The sequence below is a fragment of the Tenrec ecaudatus genome, chromosome 5, assembly GCF_050624435.1.
Source record: "Tenrec ecaudatus isolate mTenEca1 chromosome 5, mTenEca1.hap1, whole genome shotgun sequence".
NCBI lineage: Eukaryota > Metazoa > Chordata > Mammalia > Afrosoricida > Tenrecidae > Tenrec > Tenrec ecaudatus.
Genome location: NC_134534.1, coordinates 107,147,796 through 107,164,894, shown reverse-complemented (window position 1 = coordinate 107,164,894; position 17,099 = coordinate 107,147,796). Strand labels below are relative to the sequence as shown.

Sequence of the window (17,099 nt, the reverse complement as noted above, 5' to 3'; positions counted from 1 at the left end):
TTATGTATCGTTTCATAGTTGACTAATTTCACTCAGCATTGTGTTCTCCCAGTCCACCCTTGCCATTAGATGTTTAACAATTTAGACTTTAGTCTTTGATATTCATTCCATTGTAGGTGCCCAACTTCTTTACCCATTTTTCCACAAGTGGGCATATAAATCGTTTCCATCTTTTTTTTGCAATTGTGTACAGTGTTGTGTTGACCTCTGTTGTGTATTATATTTTCTATAGAAATGCAGATATTTGTATTTTAGACATTTGGCCCTTGTTCCATGCATTATCAAGAATGTTTTCCATTCGTTTTTTTATTAATCATTTTATTGAGGGCTCTTAAAAATATTCTTAAAATCCATCATTCATTTGTATTAATTAAGCACACTGTACATACATTGCCATCAACATTTCCAAAACAGTTTCTTTCTACTTGAGGCCTTGGTATCAGTCCTTTTTTCTTCATCTCCTCCCTCTCCCACCCTTCCGATGTTTTCTGTTCTATAGATTATCTTTAATGAAAAATTTTCATGCACATAAGCGTTTTATATATATATTGAAAGTTCCAATCATCTATATCGTCTTCTGCTGTGTGTGAGTTTTTTATTATGTTTTGTAGTGTGATTATGCCCTTTTTCAGGCCCCTATTTTGTCATTGTTGATTTTAAATTCTAGGATTTACACGTAGGTTTTTTATGTATGGAATGAGGTGTAGGTTCTGATTTTCATTCTTCAAATCAAAGTCATACTTTGCCAGCACCATTTGTTGAAGATACTGTTTCCTCCCCATGTAGTGTATTTCTGCCCTTGTTGAAGATCGCTTGTTTGTTGGTGGATGAATTATTACTGGATTTTCTATTGTGCTCCATTAGACTATGTTTCTTTTGTAGAACCAGTATCAGTGTTTTTTTTAACTACTGTTTCTGTAGTTGCTTTTGAGGCTGAGAAATGTGACCGTCTATTTCATTTTTCTGGTTCCCTATTTTCAGTGTTATAAGTTTGTTGTGTTTTGGGGTCGTCCTTTAAAGAAGTAGGTTGATCTTGGTGTGGTTGTATTTTCTATGTGTATATCAGGTTTTTGTCTGCTTTGATTGATTCTCTGTTCAAAGAAATCCCCTTAGTATTTTTTAATACTAAATACTAACAATTTTAATTTTTTAAGAACGATTTTGGTTTTGCTACTTTCTTTAATATCTATGTATCTTGAAATGCCCACATTTTAACTATTATATTTGAGAGATGTTTGCTGACTGTAAGATTCTTAATTAACTATTTTATTCTTTTTATGTTTATTTGTCTTCAGACCTGCATGGTATGTGCTGAAAAATCTGATCTTCTTATTTGGCTTATCCTTTTGGTAACTTTTCTTTCTTTCAGAGCTGCAGTAAGGAATGTCGCCTTCCCTCGATACTGGCTTATTTGACTGAGATATTTGTTGTGGTACTCTGTGGGTGTCTATATTGTTTGGGGTTCTTCCAGCATCTTGAATTGTTACTTTATTTTTTTATGATGTTAGACACATTTTCATCCAGCCATTATTGGATACTTGCTCCGTAGATCTTTTGGGTTGTTTTTTTCCAGTCCTGGAAAGTCAGTGAAATTTAATTTATTTCTTTTGATAGGGTTTCATCTAATTATTGGACTTTGTTCAGATTCTCTTTATTGGCTATATCAGAATTGAAAGATTTGTCCTCAAAGTCACTAACTCAGTATTTCATTGTTTCAGACCTATTACTTTGTCCTTTCGAAGGGTTTATTGGCCAACTATTTGAAACAAAAATTATCTTGTGCAATGAGCTCTTATGAAGACATATATTTCTTTCAGAATTATAAGTGTAAACTCCATTTAATTTGTGACCATTTCACTATTTAGGTTTGATAATAAGAATATAGAATCAGTAATGCTTCCGTATTTCTACTTGACCCTTTCTCTTTTTTTCATAGTCCTCTAAATTTTTTTCTCTTTTCTGGTAAGTCCAGTGCTACTTCTTCCTCTGGTCATTTGTTTGTGCTTGACTAATTTGAATTTCTCTTACAAACCAAGATTTCTTTTCCTGTCTCTGGACATTATGCTGCAGTTAATTGAGGTGTGAGGTTTCCTGGCCCCACGGGGACAGTTGGCTCCATCAAGTGCTGTGATTAAAAGTAATAAAAATAACAGCATAAAATCACCAATATGGAACAAACTTGCAACCCATGTTATTGGGGACCTCACATGACCTTGCTCAGCACCTCCGTAAACAGCAGCTGCCGTCCTTTCCTCAGTCATCAGTGCCTGTGAGTGTGCAACCCAGAGTTTGCACAGCTGGTGTTGACGCAGGGGAATCTCACTGGAATGTGGAACGTGTTGTGGAGAGTTATGAATTATTTTCACTTCTGTGTTCGCTCTCTCTTGGTGGTTTTTGAAGAGAACCATAAGATAGATAGACAAACCAACTTCTGTGGGTACAGTGTGTGTAGTTATAAATGTTTTGTTTTTCCCCGTTTTGTCTGGTAGTATGTATGTATCTGCCTGATGTATGTGAGGGATGACTCAAGGATGACTCACTGCCGGATGTATGTGAGGGATGACTCACTGCCTGATGTATGTGAGGGATGACTCACTGCCTGGTGTATGTGAGGGATGACTCACTGCATGGTGTATGTGAGGGATGACTGACTGCCTGACGTATGTGAGGGATGACTCAAGGATGACTCACTGCCTGGTGTATGTGAGGGATGACTCAAGGAGCCACTGAGTCCATTGGATTTGGCATTGCCGCTCTCCTGTTCTGATGAGGATTGTGGGGATCCATGGATACACCACCTCTACTATGATGTGAGAGGTGTTGTTTTGCTGGTAGTTTTCCCAGGGGTAAGTCTCAGTAGCTCTTTCCAGTTAATGTGTGAAATCTTGTCCTGCACCAAAAGCATAGCAGTTAGTTTGCTGCAAGCCTTATGCATAGCTTTGAAACACTGATCGGCAGACTAAACTCTACCCCTTCACTCATAAGCTGCAAAGTGACAACAGATTATGTACCTACCACACTCCTATAATCAGTTACAGTCTCAGGATCCCAAGGGACATCACTCTGAGTCAACCTTGACTCAATATTGTTGAGTTTGGGGTTTTGGTATACTATACTTTTACTGCTCCCCATTGTATCGGTTACCTGCACCATGGTGGATACATGACCTGTCATTATGAACTGATATTCTTCATAAACTTGTAGTACTCTTAAATATTCTGGAGTAAAAGTTGCCCCTGAAAAATGTTTGTATTTCTAATTTTAGAACATTCTTTTATTTGTACTGAGCTGTCTTGCTTTGTCTTGAGAAGAATGGTTTTGCATAGTACTTATTTTAGGTGTTCAGTTCAGTAGTTTTAGCATTGTTCTGAGATGTACATCCATCACTATAGATTTTATCATTTTTATTTTTCTCTATATAGAACTCTGATCATACTCTACGTGCCCCTCAATATCTCCCACAACTCCTGCCCTTCTGTGTTCTACTAATTCTTCATATTTGGAATGAAATAGATGATTGATATAAGCATAATGCTTTCAGTCCAGACATTCATGCTACAGCTCTTCGAGATTTCATTTCTTTTTCAGTTAGCATTAATTGCACCGTGGATAGACCTCATTGGCTACAATATTGCCGCTGCGCAAAGCTAGATTTAATTTCTTTTTATATCACTTATTTTCCACCTTTTTTTTTTTAGAGTAATGATGTTATAAACATTGTGTACAAGTTTTTATTTGGACATATATTTTCAGTTCTTTTATTTGGGATTTCCTCTTGTCACCAGGAATTGAATGTTAGGAAGGTTACACTGTCTACAGATAAAACTAAATATGGTATTCGGCTAAGAGCCGAACCTGATCACATGGTCCTTGGGAAGCGACTAAGGGGAGCCTTTAAAGCAGTGATGACGTCAATCAAGCAGCTAAATGATGAGGAGCTGGAGAAGTTTCAACAGAGCGGTAGGTGTTTGGTGTAGCTACTCTCCTCAGAGCTGTTAAAGTGGGTGTTTACTATCCCAGATATTTTTTTTTCTACAAGTCAACAAATTTTTGTAATGTTCGCTGATAACTTCGTAGAAATGAATGATAATAAATCATCACACAATTGTTAATATGTGTTTAATGTCTGCTGTGTTTAACTTTCTGGGTAAGGGCTGTAATAAAGCTACTTAATATTCTTCCATTTATGTCTCAATCTCACTGCCATCAAGTTGCTGCTGATTTGTAGATACTCTGTAATTCACGGTAGACATGCCCCTCTGAGTTTCAAAGACTAACTCTGTACTATGGGAATAGAAAGTCCCCTTTTTCTTGCTCAGGCAGCTGATGGTTACAAATTGCTGACTTGGCAATTAGCAGCCTAACATATAACCACTTTGCCACCCGGGCTCCATTAATATATAGGCATATAATTACAACCTTTCAAAATTGAGATCACACTGTAATTAGAAACAATTTCACTAATATTTTTGTGCCTCTTTAATTTTCATTCATATTTTATTGTACATTGCTCATTTTACATTACAAACATGGTAATATGAATGCTATTTTATAACAATTTTTCTGTTTTATGAATATCTTATATTTAACCAGTCTTTTTATTTTTTATGCTTTATGCTATTCCCTGTTAATATTATAAATGATATTATACTGCATATTTGTACATGTGAAACTTTGGAATATATTTCCTTAGGCACTACTTTTTTCACAAGGAATCTTATGATGCCATGGGTTATGCGTTAGGCTGCTAATTACAAGGTCTGCACTTTGAACCTACCTGCTATTTTGTGGGAGAAAGATGAATATTTCTGATCTGGTAAAGATTTACATCCTCAGAAGCCTAAAGGAACACTTCTGCTCCACCCATAGGGTATCTATGACCGTAAATTTACTCTATGGCGGGCGATAGGTTTGGTTTGGTGTCTGTCACATTCAGCATCAGTGAGATGAGTTAGAACAGTGGTTCTCAACCTTCCTAATGCCATGACCCTTATATACAGTTCCTCATGTGGTGACCGCCTCCCCAACCATAACATTATTTTCATTGTTACTTAATGCCTGTAATTTTGCTAATGTTATGAATTGGGCGACCCCTCAAAGGGGTTGCGACCCATAGGTTGAGAACTGCTGAGTTAGAAGGTGATTATCCTTTGCAACTCTGTCATGATGATTTCAATAAAAAGTTGTGCAATATAGAGTACACAAAAATAAATAAAATAACAACAACAAAAGTGGTGTCATATTGATGGTGGTATAAATTGAATGGAAGAGTGGGCTGATTGTAACAATTGTTTATCCAAAAGGAACCATTGTGGTGGAAGGCCATGAATTGCACAAAGAAGATATTCGTCTCATATATACTTTTGATCAAGCTACACAGGGCACTGCACAGTTTGAAGCACACTGGGATACTCAGGTAATCTCTGATCCCCAAAGTATTTCTCTAAAGAATGAGGTGAGAACATAAGTGTGCCTTTGTTGATAATGATTCCTTGTATTAGGGTTGCATTGACTTCACTGTAGAATTTTGAACTTAGCATTTGATTAGTGAATGCATAAACTTTTTTCTTTGTTTTTTTTTAACATTTTATTAGGGGCTTATAAAAGTCTTATCACAATCCATACATACATCAATTATGTAAAGCATATCTATACATTCATCACCCTCATCGTTTTCAAAGCATTTGCTGTCCACTTAATCCTTGGCATCGGGTCCTCTTTTTCCCCCCCTCCTTTCCTGTTCCCCCCTCCGTCATGAGCCCTTGATAATTTATAAATTATTATTTTGTCGCATCCTGCCCTGTCCGACATCTCCCCTGTTTGTTTGTTTGTTTGTTTGTTTGAAGATCATTTTATTGGGGGTTTCTGTTGTTCTTCCCCGTGGGAGAGGTAGGTACTGGGTGTTCTGTGTCATTTATTTCTCCCCACCTTCCCCTACCCTCCTGGTTTCGCTACTCCCATTTCTGTTCCTGAGGGGATTATCTGACCTGGATTCTGTGTGTTGTAAGCTTTTATTTGTACCAGTGTTTATGCTCCAGTCTAGCCAAAGTGAAAGACAGGACTGGGGTCATGATAGTGGGGAGATGACGAAGCCTCAAGGAACCCGAGGAATAATGTTTGCTTCATCAGTGCTATACTGCGCCCTTATCGACTCATCTCTTCCTTGTGACCCTTCTGTGAGAGGTTACCCCATTGTCTACAGATAGGTTTTATTTTTTAATTCATTTTACTGGGGCTCTTACAGTTCTTGTCACAGTCCATACATATATCTATTGTATCTAGCATATTTGCACATATGTTGCCATCATTTTCAAAACATTGTCTTTCTTTTTGAGCCCTTGGTATCGGCTCCATTACCCCCTACCCCTCCCACCCTCATTATCCCTTAATTATAAATTTTTATTTTCATGTCTTTCATCGACCATTGTCTCTCCCTTCATCCACTTTTTTGTTGTCCATCTCCCTGGGAGGGTGATGTGTTGATCATTGTGATCAGTTCCCCTTTCTCCCCCCACCTTCCCCTTACCTTCTTGGTATTGCTACTCTCATTATTGGTCCTGAGGGGTTTATCTGTCCTGATTCCCTGTCTTACAATCTCTTATCTCTATCAGTGTATTTTCTCTGATCTAACCGTATTTATAAGGTAGAATTGAGGTCATGGTAAGATATAGAGAGGAAGCATTAAAGAACTAGAGGTAAGTTGTGTGTTTTGTCGGTACAATACTGCACCCTGGCTGGCTCTTTTCTTTGTGACCCTTCTGTTAAGGGGATGTCTAATTGTCTACAGATGTGGTTTGGGTCTCTACTCTGCCCTCCCTCTCATTCTCATCAATATGATCTTTTGTTCTGGTTCTTTGATGCACGCGCGCGCGTGCGTGTGTGTGTGTGTGTGTGTGTGTGTCTGTGTGTGTGTGTTTCATTCTTGCCCTCTTTTCACTGTTGAGCTAATGCTATCCTGCAGGTTTTCTTTGTTGACCTCTGGGTGGACTAGTTCGTTGTGGTGGTCTCTAATTTGTGCTCAGTGAGTGGTGGTGTTCTTTCTGTACTGGGTCGGCAAGGATCTTTGGTGGAGCTGAGTTTCTTTTCATGTATTCTTGGATCTTTTCCTTGCTTGGGAAAAACTCTTGACAGATGATTTGGCTGGATAGAGTATTGTTGGGTTTGCATTATTTTCCCTCATTTTTCAGAATATATTACTCCCTATCTCTTCTTCATAGTATCTACTGATAGGACTGAGCATATTCTTATTTGAGTGCCTGTGTAGGTAACTGCATCCCCCACCCCAGCTGTTCTTATGATTTTCTCCTTTTCCTCAAAGTTGGATAGTTTAACTCTTAATATCCCTTGGTGGCTTCTTCTTGGGATTCATTCTAGCTACTGGTCTTTTGGCGTCTTGAATGGTGGCCTGGTTTTCATACATTACGCTGGGAAAGTTTTCTTCCAAGAATTCCCTCACTATTTTTGCCCTGACTTGTTTTTCCAGTAATCATGTTCCAATACTCCAATTATTCTGATGTTCCTTTTCATAGTGTCAGACATGCTCTCAGGTTTTCTTCAGCTTCTCTGATTATGTTATTTGACTTTTTTCCTGTTTGTTGAAGTCTGCCTGGTTTACTGTAGGCCACTGGTGCTATTCTCATTCTCTGTCTCCTCTAGTCTGTTGGCCACATGTGTGAATTTGCTACTGATTTTGTTATTTTGTCCTTTAGCTCTTGTATTTCCCTTTGGTGCGTGGCCTTTATCTCCTCTGTAATTCCATCCTTTTTCTGTATTGCTTCCCTCGTATCCTGTATGACTGACTCTATGCTACATTCGAAAGATTTCTCTCTTTGGCAGGTCAATGTCTGCCTCATCTATGACTGCTATTAGGTCCAGGTCATTCTCTGACATTAGCTCTTGTTTCTCTTGTTTTCTTGTTGAGGCTTTTTGATGTAGCTTGTTTCTGTGTCAATTTTGAGGAACTAGGTACCCTTTTCCTGGGATTCAAAGATCTGAGCTCGCTCTTTGGGAGATTGATGTTAATGCTTCTGCAGGCTGCCTGTGGCCAACCAATTTGGATGTTGCATTTCACCTTTGTCCCACTGGAGTTTCCCTCTCACCCTAGCCTGCTGGGAATCTGTTGTTTGCAGGGCAGGTTGTATGGCCCTCTCAGTACTCAGGTTTTGAGGTCAACCTGCCTTGTGTTCAAGCAACCCTTAGGCCTTCATTGATTTCCAGTTTTATGGTGTGGTGATCTGAGAAGGAAGTCTGAGTAAATAATCTCTATGTGTTTGAATGTACGCAGGCCCGACTTGTGCCCCAGCATGTTGTTTGTTTTCAAAAATGCGACATGTACACTGGAAAAAAATGATTTTTTTTTATTTGGATGGAAAGCTTTTTATATGTCTATCTGGTCTAGTCGCCTAATTGTAGTGTTTAGCTCTGTAGCCCCTTGCTGAGATTCCTTCCCATTGATCTATCTTTCTCTGATAGCAGTGTATTTAAGTCACCTACTAGGATTGTTGAACATGTGATTTCTCTTTTCATCCATTGAAGTTTTTTGACAAATTTCACAGGTTTCTCGTTAGGTGCATGTGTATTCTCACTGATTCCTAATGAACTGATTATTTGAGCATTATATATTCCCCCATGGTCTCTTGTTATGGTTTGCACCTTAAAGTTAATTTTGTTGGAGTGTAGGATTGTAACCCCTGCTTTTAGTTGCCCTTTGCCGAATATATTTTAAGCCAGCCTCTTATTCATAGTCTATTTTGTCTGTGAACTTAAGATGTGTCTCTTGCAAGCCACAGATTGATGGGTGATGTTTTTTGAGCTAGTCTGCTAGTCACTGTTTTTTCACCTTCTGTGTATTCATTGCTGTCATCTTGTACCTTTTGTGTTGCGTGTTTTTTTAATCTCCCTTCATATCTTTGTGCTGTGTTTGTTTGGGGGCTTCCTTCTTGCCTTCGTTTCCCTGTGAGTCCATGTTATCTTGGTTATTCTCAGCGCATTGGCTTCTGTGTGGAGTTGGGCTATATGGTGGTTTCTGGCTTTTGCTTGGTAGGTGTTGGTCGTCTGACCATGAGTCAGCAAGGATCTTCTGCAGTGCTGGGTGTCTTGTGGGGTATTCTTTGAGTTTTTCCTTGTCCTGGATGACTCTGATCTCACCATCTATCTTAATAGGTAGTTTGGCAGAGTAGAGAATTCTTGGGCAGACATTTTTTTCTTTCAGCTTTCGGAAGATGGGACTCCACTCTCTCCTCTGCATGGTTTCTGCTGATAGGTCTGAGCATATTCTTACCTGAGCACTATTGTGTGTGACTGCCTTTTTTCTCTTGCTGCTTTTAAGATTTTTTCTTTTTCCTCGAAGTTGGACAGCCCCACTACCGCTAATGCCATTGCCAGTGCACGACAGGGAGAGCCTGGCTGTACATACAGCTGTTGGACCGCCCTCCTCCTTAATGAAATCACTTACTGTGGCGTCAAGAAAAGGGTTTTACTGCAATCCTCCCACCCCCTTCTGCCTCTGCTCTGAAGTTAAAAAGTGAGGAATGTGCAAAGATGCTTCCTGCCCCTGATTTCAGCAGGGGTCCTCAAACTACGGCCCACCTGCCACATGCGGCCCGCCGAGGACATTTATCCAGCCCGCCGGGTGTTTTTGCCCCGTTTGTTTGTTTACTTCAAAATAAAGATGTGCAGTGTGCATAGGAATTTGTTGATAGTTTTGTTTTGTTTTTACTATAGGCCGGCCCTCCAATGGGTCTGGGGGATAGTGAACTGGCTGGCCCCTGTTTTAAAGTTTGAGGACCCCTGGCTTGTGGGTGAGGAATGGGGGTATCACACACCCAATCTAGGTAACTGTGCCTGTGTCAGAGTAGATGAGGGAGGGGTGCTCTTTTTGGAGAGGGAGCTTGATGTACGTCCTCCCTCTTTCATCTCCCATCAGATGGGGGTTTTGAGAAGCTATCCTTGTATAGCTGCTTGTAACTCCGCCCCTATCCCTTCCTAAAAAGCCCCAGTTTATTGTATTGCAATAATTGGGAGGAACTTAGATGAGGTGGCCCTGCCCTTGGGGTGAGGCATTAGCCCTGAATATGAAGAGGACATCATCCCTGATGAAATCATCATCCATGTAGAAACTACTCTACATGAGCACTAGGAGACTGGGTCCCACGTGCTGGGGCAAAGGGTATATACATGTCACTGGTATATACATGGACTGTTTCTGTTGCTGGCCCTGGAAGGGACAATCCATCCATGTCTCTGTAAGGGTCCCTTAGCGACCTGCTGATAGCTACACACACTGAGAATTTCTTAATTCCTTGGTGAACTTCTGCATGAACTTGAGCAACATGATTTGGGGTTGTTGCCCGTTTTTTCTGAGTAGTAAACCCAGGAAGGAATTTGTTTTTTTAAAGCAACCTTACCACCTATTTCAAGTTTTAAGGTTAGAGGTTAAAAAAATGAGCATCATGTTTGGCTACTCAAAGAAGCCAGGTCTGGGCTGTGGACAAAGAAGTGGCACCTCTACTTGTGTGGCCTTGAAAAGGGGCCCATTTACTGGAGAGGAAGGAGTACTCTATCCCCGCAGAGAAGAATAAACTGGTTGACTATCAGTGGCCTCACCGCACAGCTGAACTGGAGCTGAAGAAGCCCACCTAGGTCCTGGTTCTGCACTCCAGTCCCCCATCCCCTTCAGCAGGACAGTCACAGGCAAAGTAGTCCTTGACGGGGGGCAAAGAGATGTCTAACAGGCACGCCCCAGGACCTCCCAAACAGCTTCTGACCGGCACCTGGGCCCATATTGGACATATCCTTGTAGTTTACGTGGAAGTCACTGTGGCTGATGAGGGCCTGTCCTGCCACATGCCATCTCTTTAGTCAGGCCTTCATGACCCTTCTCCTCACTCCAAGGCCCTGGTGCTCCAGAACCTATGGGTGCAAGGGGTTCTCCTGAGTGGTTCCACTTAGCCACTTCCTTTGTTTAAAGAAGTACATTCCCCAGGGTCAGCCCATGCTCGGGGCACATAATTAGTGCTCAGTGGGTCTATTGTGAATGTATGGCAAGCAATGTGGTCAAACAGAAGACAAACGTGTCAGTCTGTAATAAAAAGTGTATGCCAGTTTTCAACACAGTGGTGGTATCAGTTAAGCAATTCATAGAACCTGGAATAAGAACAAATACAAAATAGACCACCTTTCGGTCATCTGATGCTCAGGCAGCATGAAGACACTCGACCATCCCAAGTTTCTTCTCTCTCAGTTTCCATGCCAAGGTGAGCCAAAAATGTCAAGTCTCCTTTATGGGATTCTATCAGACCCTGGAAAAAGGCTACAGAAATGGTGGACCTAGTTCTTTTAGTGGCTGGGTAGGTATGAAAGACATTTGAAAGATAACACCACTTTGGGGCTGTGTCTTGCTTTTCCTCAACAGGTACATCCTAGTATAGCCATTTGCACCGCTGTACTCTCACACACGGGTATAGCCCACTGTGGTGGAATTGGGTCTCAAAATACTCAATAACTCATCGTGTGAATACTGCAGGCAAAGTTACCATCGGCTTCACTTAAAAAAACTGATTTGTTTTGTTTGTTTTTTGCATTTAGTTTTCCTTTATGTATCTGTTTTACAGATAAAGGAGCCGAGGCTCACGCTACTTAGGTGGCATGACGAGGGTTCTACAGTTTCTAAGTGGAGATGACAGAGGCAAATCTCCACTTAAAAAACTGAATGTTTATGGTAACTTTAAAACCTAAAAAATAAAACCAGTGACAGACCTGAAATATAAAAGCCTTGGGGAGGAAATCTCAGTGTTAAACAACTTTATTTCTAACAACAACAAAAGAAACCAAAGTGAAGAAGCAGTGAAAAGAACCTGTGCCAAATCCAGGGGAGGAAAGCACTGAAGCTCCAGCACGAGTCCAAAGCGCCCAGTAATGGGAAGAGGGAGGCGAGACGGACTGAGACTGGCCAGACACTTGGCAAAAGGAATGTTTCAAGCAACAGCATGTCAGTGTTGCTTTAACTGGTTCCTCCTACCTTGGCGTCCCCAACATGTGGGGGCAGGCAGATGGCAGCGCAGTGAAGCCAGACAGATGGTGCACTCCAAAGGCCTCATTTTTCAACCTCCCTTCCGCTCACAAATCATCCTTACCTACCATTTCTAACAGAAATTAATACCTCCAAGGAGCTATTGTGGTCAGCTCACAATGACAGACCTAAAGTACAAGGGAAAGCACCTTGTCTACAGTTCCCCTTTCTGTCTCTGGCTGCACCATTTCACTGTCAGGTCAGTCTTGCTCACCTTTTAGCTCATTGCACCACAAGACAGCGTTGTCATTCATGACGACGTGGAGAGTTGGTTTTCCCCTGTCTGTTCGAGTTCGACTTGTGGTTATTGTCTACTTGCTGTCCTGTGTTGTACTTACTTGCCGTGGCTGCAGAACAGCAAATATTCTTATTTGCCACTGTTGTCAATCTCATGTACAACAGAATGGCATTTTTAAAAATTTATTTAAAGCGAGCACTTACTAAATGGTACAAGGACAAGATAACTACGAAATCATTTCATTTGGATGATGAAGGCCATTACCTCCAGTTATAATGATGTTCAGGGTTTGCAAATAACAACTTTTAAAAGGACATGGACGGTCAAAGAAAACTCACAAAAACATGGTGGGCAGCAGAACACCATTTTTTTCTATTGCTAAGTCAGTCACTTGTGCATCATTGAGGGTGTGTGTTAAATTTTTTTTAAAAATCATTTTATTGTGGGCTCTTACAGCCCTATCACAATCCTTACATCCATCCATTGTGCCAAGCACTTTCATACATATGTTGCCATCATCATTTTCAAAATCCTTTCTTTCTATTTGAGCCCGTGCTATCATTTCTTTGAGGTTTTTTGGGGTCAATTTCTAAAATGTTTTGATTTTCACAAATTTGTCCATTTCATTTTTAATCTTGTTGGCATATAATTGTTCATAGTATTCTTTGTTAACTTTTTATTTCAATATTGAGCAATAGTGATATGCTCATGTGTATTGTTATTCTTAATTGTTTTCGTCATTCTAAGTAAATAGAAACTTATATTGATTGTCAGAGAACTAACTAGGTTTCATTGGTTCTCTATTGTTTTTGTATTTTATTATATTTCTGCTCTTTTTTTTGTTTACTTTCTGAGTTTTGTTTTTCAGTTACACTTCTTTTTAATTCTTTAAAGATTTGAAATTAGGTTTTGACCAAAATGTATTCTTAAATAGGTGTTGAACATTTGAAAGTAGTGTTTATCTTAATTTCATAGGGTACATGTTTATTCTTTTAGGCTTTGATTCTCTTAGATGTCACTCCAGACCAGTCATTGGTTGATGAAGGAATGGCTCGGGAAGTCATCAATCGCATCCAGAAACTTAGAAAGAAGGTCTGTTTGTCAATTTAAGGAAAGTAGAGTGAGTGAGAGAGAGAGAGAGAGAGAGAGAGAGAGAGAGAGAGAGAGAGAGTGTGTGTGTGTGTGTGTGTGTGTGTGTGTGTACACGTGCGCATTGGTTAATGATATTACTCAATCATCTCCTAACCATTCAAATTATACTCTGTGGCAATGATGGGCCTTTTTCTTTCCCTTTTTGTTCAGCTGGATATTTATTTTAACTAACCTGTACTTTTACTGCTTTCATTCTTTTTTATTTCCTTATGGTTTCTACACAGTTACTGCTAGGGAAACTCTCTGGTGAAATTAACATCCAGAAAAATTAGAGGTGACTGGTTGTGCTTTGGGAAGGCAGAAGTGACTATGTATTGAAAAGCTCTTACTTAGAAGATTAAGTTTTGCTGGACAGATGTGTTAGTTTGGGTTGACTAGAAACACTTGTGTGTAAAAGAGCTTTTTATCAAAGAGGAATTATATATTGAGAAAACATCCCTACCCATTCCAGGTAAGTCCTTAAGTCTGATATTAGCTCAGAAATCCAATATTAGTTGATGAAACCTTCTTCGGACTCACATAGCCACTCGCACTGATGCCAGATGCAGAGAGCTCACAGGTTGGTGGGTGAAAAGTCTTGTGGATCCTGTGGTGGTGGAGGCTTCTCAGAACTGGTGTGGGTTTCCACATGACTCTTCAACAGAAAGGGAAGCAGAGAGAGAGAGAGGCTCTCGTGTGGTGTGTTAGTCTGGGTACATTAGAGAAACAAATCCACAGAAACTCATGTATAAGAGAGAGTTTTATATAAAGGGTAAGTGCAAATAAGGAAACATCCCAACCCAGTGGTGTCCAAGCTCCACAAGTCCAACATTAATTCATATGTGCAACACCAATCCACAAAGTCCTCCTCCATCTCACATAAGACAAGCAATGATGCTGACTGCAGGAGGAAAGCCGAATCAGTGATCGTGTAAGCATCTGAGTGCTGGCAGGGGGCTCCACACGGCTGCTCCAGCATCCAGGGCTGCATCAGGGTAGGTCCATGCAGCTTCTCCTCAGGGATGTCTTGCAGGAAGTGAGCCTTGCCAGCTGAAGCAGCTGCACCCTGGTTCGACCATCACAAAGCAAGAGACCCAAGAACTCAAAAAGCAAAGCTCACCAAGCCATTTATCGCTCCACCCTTCAATTAACCCCACATGTGCTTATCAGCCAGGTTGGCACAATAAATTGACTACCTCATGTGGCTTGTCAACAGAAAGACAGAGAGAGGAAGTTCCCAGAGTCCGCATAAGAAGGCCATGCCCTCATGCAAAAAAAAAAAAAAAACAAACAACGATATAAGTGTGTGTATGTATGTGTATATATGTGTATATGTATATGTATATATATACCATATTAAATGAAGGGGAAAGTGCAGAGTGGAGACCCAAGGCCCAAGTGTCGGCCAATGGAGATCCCCTCATAGAGGCATTTAGGAGAGGAGATGGGTTAATTAGGGTGCGAGGTAGTACCGATGAAGAACACAGCTTTCCCCCAGATCCTGGATGCTTCCTCCCCCCAACTACCATGATCCGAATTCTACCTTGCAGGCCTGGATAGGACAGAGGCTGTACACTGGTACATATGAGGGCTGGAGGTACAGGGAATCCAGGGTGGATGATACCTTCAGGACCAAGGGTGTGAGGGACGATGCTGGGAGAGTGGAGGGTGAGTGGGTTGGAAAGGGGGAACTGATTACAAGGAGCCACATGTGACCTCTTCCCTGGGAGAGGGACAGCAGAGAAGGGGGGAAGGGAGACTCCGGATAGGGCAAGATATGACAAAATAACGATGTATAAATTACCAAGGGCACATGAGGGAGGGGGGAAAGGAGAGGGAGGGGAAAAAAAAAGAGGACCTGATGCAAGGGGCTTAAGTGGAGAGCAAATGCCTTGAGAATGATTGGGGCAGGGAATGTATGGATGTGCTTTATACAATTGATGTATGTACATGTACGGATGGTGATAAGATTTGTATGAGTCCCTAATAAAATGTAAAAAAGAAAAGAGGAGAAAAAAATGATTAGGGCAGGGACTGTACAGATGTGCTTTATACAATTGATGTATGTATATGTATGAACTGTGATAAGAATTGTATGAGCCCCTAATAAATTGTTAAAATTAAAAAAAAAAAAAAAAGAAGGCCATGCCCACATGGAGGCATCATCAGTCTGTGACCTGACTGACCAGCTTAGACTCCATCCATTCCCTCTTAATACCCTCCAGTTGACAAGAGATTAGATTGATAAGAACCCATATGAATATAGAGTGAAGATGCTGCCAAATTCCTGCCAGACAAGGTGGCTTACGAGTTCATACCCCAAAGAAGTTGTTGACAAATAGGATTCCCCAGGAGAGCTTCCACTCCCAGACAGACATTTGAGACCTGTACTTTAAGGAGACTAGTTTAGCAGAAATTAAGAGTGTATTGGAGTGAGCTTTGACTCAGTGGGTTCTTAATTTCTTACTTTTTGTGTAACGAACGTGCGTGAAATGTTGATTTGACTAAAAAAGATATGCCCTACCTTAAAAGATAGAGCAGATGAACCAGAAGCAGTTTACTTTAATGCATTTTATCACCCAAGGAGGAATGTGGCAGGTAATTGCCCTTTATAACTTTTTAGAATGTGTTTATTGATCCTGTTCAACAGTCTATGTTTTTATTAACAAAGTATTATTTTCTGTTTCAATTTTCTGTGTATTCTTTCAGTGCAATCTGGTTCCAACTGATGAAATAATGGTTTATTATAAGGTAGATTCAGAAGTAAGATATCTGAATGATGTTATTGAAAACCACACAGATTTTATATTTGCCACTATAAAGGCACCCTTGAGAGTGTATCCAGTTCCTACATCAGATAAAGTCCTTATTCAAGAAAAAACACAGGTAAATTCTTCATTATATTGACCTATTTAAGATTTTCAAATTGTTTTTACGTTTATACTGTTACATCTTGCTTTTCTCCAACAGAGAATGATAACGTATTGGTTACTCCTGTAGTCTTGCTTAGGTCATGAGTAGAGAATGTTCAGAGGAGAAGGGGAGAGGAGCTGATACCAAGGGTTCAAGCAGAAAGCAAATGTTTTGAGATTGATGATGGCAACAAATGTGCTTGACACAGTGGATGGATGGATTGTGATAAGAGTTGTTACGAGCCCTCAATAAAATGATTAAAATAAATAAATTAAATATTTTTAAAAGAGAGAGAAGAAGAAATTATCTCACAGCACCAGAAGAGTATTTTAAATTTTCCAGGTGATGAGATGGCTCTGGGTGCTTATTTTTAAAACCAAACAAGTCAAATATGTTCATGGGGAGAATTTTTATTGAATGTAAACAGCAGTTGGTTGAAAAGCAATAACTTTATGTTAGTAGTAGTTATTAATTCCTTTTTGCAGCTATTTCATCACATATTTTCATGTGTTCAGTTAAAAGGGTTTGAACTGGAAATTACACTCACCACAGGATCATCCCAGCCTGGTCCTGCTTGTGCATATGTTAATATTAGCATTTGTACAAATGGCAATGAGCAAGGTAAGAGTAAATTAAGTTCATGATTTGTGTGCTACTTTTGTAGTTAAAAGTATGGGTATAGGGACGATGCTGGGAGAGTGGAGGGTGAGTGGGTTGGAAAGGGGGAACTGATTACAAGGATCCACA

The 17,099-nt window shown here is 40.3% G+C and overlaps 1 protein-coding gene and 1 pseudogene across 2 annotated transcripts in view; one reads left to right on the top strand and one right to left on the bottom strand.

The window, feature by feature from the left end:
- Nucleotides 1-17,099, top strand: part of IARS1 (isoleucyl-tRNA synthetase 1) — a 154,125-nt gene that overhangs the window by 99,558 nt on the left and 37,468 nt on the right. Inside the window, exons 26-30 of one of the 2 annotated variants that reach the window (XM_075549827.1) lie at nt 3,786-3,960; nt 5,304-5,416; nt 13,305-13,400; nt 16,149-16,325; nt 16,868-16,973. In XM_075549827.1, the coding sequence (XP_075405942.1) occupies nt 3,786-3,960; nt 5,304-5,416; nt 13,305-13,400; nt 16,149-16,325; nt 16,868-16,973 (667 nt within the window). The remainder of the gene's footprint in view (nt 1-3,785; nt 3,961-5,303; nt 5,417-13,304; nt 13,401-16,148; nt 16,326-16,867; nt 16,974-17,099) is intronic. The other variant, XM_075549828.1, reaches the window with a different exon arrangement.
- LOC142449447 (U4 spliceosomal RNA) lies at nt 3,528-3,649 on the bottom strand (annotated as a pseudogene).